Source organism: Monoraphidium neglectum, assembly GCF_000611645.1.
Source record: "Monoraphidium neglectum strain SAG 48.87 unplaced genomic scaffold scaffold06668, whole genome shotgun sequence".
Taxonomy (NCBI): Eukaryota; Viridiplantae; Chlorophyta; class Chlorophyceae; order Sphaeropleales; family Selenastraceae; genus Monoraphidium; species Monoraphidium neglectum.
The window spans coordinates 1-2,050 of record NW_014006978.1 but is presented as its reverse complement, the minus strand read 5'-3'; the positions used below and the strand labels follow the sequence as shown (position 1 = coordinate 2,050).

The 2,050-nt window shown below is 64.1% G+C and overlaps 1 protein-coding gene across 1 annotated transcript; it reads right to left on the bottom strand.

The window, feature by feature from the left end:
- Positions 1-72: 72 nt before the first annotated feature.
- On the bottom strand, positions 73-1,496 carry MNEG_16684 (putative aarF domain-containing protein kinase; the record flags this gene model as incomplete). The annotated part of the gene is made up of 4 exons (XM_014034846.1): positions 73-91; positions 351-430; positions 987-1,155; positions 1,471-1,496. The coding sequence occupies 4 exons, from the start codon at positions 1,494-1,496 to the stop codon at positions 73-75; spliced, it is 294 nt and encodes a 97-aa protein (XP_013890300.1).
- Positions 1,497-2,050: the final 554 nt, after the last annotated feature.

The following is a 2,050-nucleotide window of genomic DNA, read 5'->3' as shown; positions in this document are numbered from 1 at the left end:
CCCCCAAACAGCCGCCCCCACCTGTTGACCAGATGCAGCGTGGCGCGCACCAGCGCCTGCCGCACAGGCCGGTCAATCGTGCCCATCATGCCTGGCAGGAGGAAGGCCCCGGGGGCGGGGGACAGGGGGTTTGAGCAAGCCGGCTCGCTCGTAGTCTGAGGCGAGCTCTATATCCGACTGTACTCTGACAAAACCCCCCAACTCGCAAAAAAAGCGCTCCTCATCCCCGGCCTCCTGCCCCCCCCCCAAAACTGCGTGCAGTCAAGCGAAGCAAAAATCGGATCCAAGGCAGCCCCTTTGAAAGCCCCGCTTGCGATTCACGTTGGCGTGATCCCTCAACCTGGACCCACCCACCGAAATCCAGGTACGCCAGGCGGCCGTCGGGGGTCTTCAGCAGGTTGCCTGGGTGGGGGTCCGCATGGTAGAAGCCCTGGGGGCGCGGCCGGCGGTCGGCGGTCGGCAGTTTGGCAGTTTGTCATCGTCGGTTGGCGGTTTGCGTTTGGTGGTTGGTGGCGGTGGTGTGCGAGGATATTGGAAGCGGGGCCGGCAGTGGGGGCGGCCGCGCAGCTGGCCAAGACACCCTTGTCCGTGGCGACCTAGGGCCCCCCTGTGCCCCCGTGACGCGGAGACACCACATCCCGTAGCAACGCGCCCCTCCCCTTCCTTTCTCCCGAATCTCCCTCAAGGGCCACAGGTGCACCTCCCTACCCCCCATTTCACCCCCTCTACTCACACACACACACACACAAACACACACAAACACACACAAACACACGAACACACACACACACACACACACTCTCTCACAAGATCGCAACCCCATGTCGGCAGCCCCACCTGCTCCAGCATCTGCTCCAGTCACATGCACACTGCTCCAGTCACACGCACACTGCTCTAGTCACGCGAATGCACACACACACACACACACGCGCGCGCGCGCGAACGCACACGCATACACAAGCTCAACCCCATGTCGGCAGCCCCACCTGCTCCAGCATTTGCTCCAGGCTGCACCTCACGCCAACCTCCACCAGCCGCAGGTCCTCCGCCGCCTCCTCTCGCGCCGCGTCAGACACAAAGGAGCCGTCGGGGGCGCGCCGCTGGCGGCTCGCGGAGCGCAGGCGCGTGCCCTCGACCCACTCCATTACCAGGATCCTGCAGGGTGGGGGGCGGCAGTGGTAGCGGCGGGACGGCAGTTTCGAAAACGGGTGCGCGCGGTGTGCCTCGTAATACAAACAATGGAGAGTGATCCCAGCTGATAGAGGAGGTGCCTCGCTGTTGCAGAGGGGCCCTGGATTGATGCACGCAGGCACGCATGTGCATACACGCACATCGCGCGGGCGGCGTGTGTCCGACCAATGCGCACACCCCCTTGCTGACCAATACAAAGATGCGAGGACGAGCCCGCGCACGGCAGCCCCACCTCTCACCCCAAACCATCCCACCTCTCCCCCCCAAAAAAACCCCTACCTGGCAGTTGTGTAGTCAAAGTACATCTGCGGCACTACGATCTCCGGCAGCAGGGGGCAGTACAGCTCAGCGAACCGCCGCCCGTTGTCGGCCTCCCTGAAAAGGCGGAAGACGGAGGGGCGGGGAGCAAAGGCGATCGGGAGGGAGGGGCGGCATGAGGAGAGCTCTTTGGCAGACAAGGGGGGAGACGACGGGCCGCGGGCCGCGCGGCGCGTGAGGGTGCGAATAGAGGCGTGCAAACACCTGAATGGCGTGGTACGGCGCACGGCCACGTGGCAGCGCCGGAGCCTGACAGCTCCTCGGCCCCTGATGTAATCCTCACACCCCTGCTCGCTGCTCCCAGGCAATAAAATAAGATCAGCTCGGTGAGCATGTGCGTGCACGTTCATGGATGATGTAGAGGAACCACGCAGCGCCCGTAATTTCAACCGCCAGGGTAAGGGTGCCAGCATTACATGATTCCTCACCGCCTGTAATCCAATTCCCTGAACAGGCTTGAGGCCCACTCGTCAACGAGGGCCGGCAGGTCAGTGTTGAGGCGCCCCGCGGCGCGCAGCGCGCCTGCGCCGCAGGGGGGAAC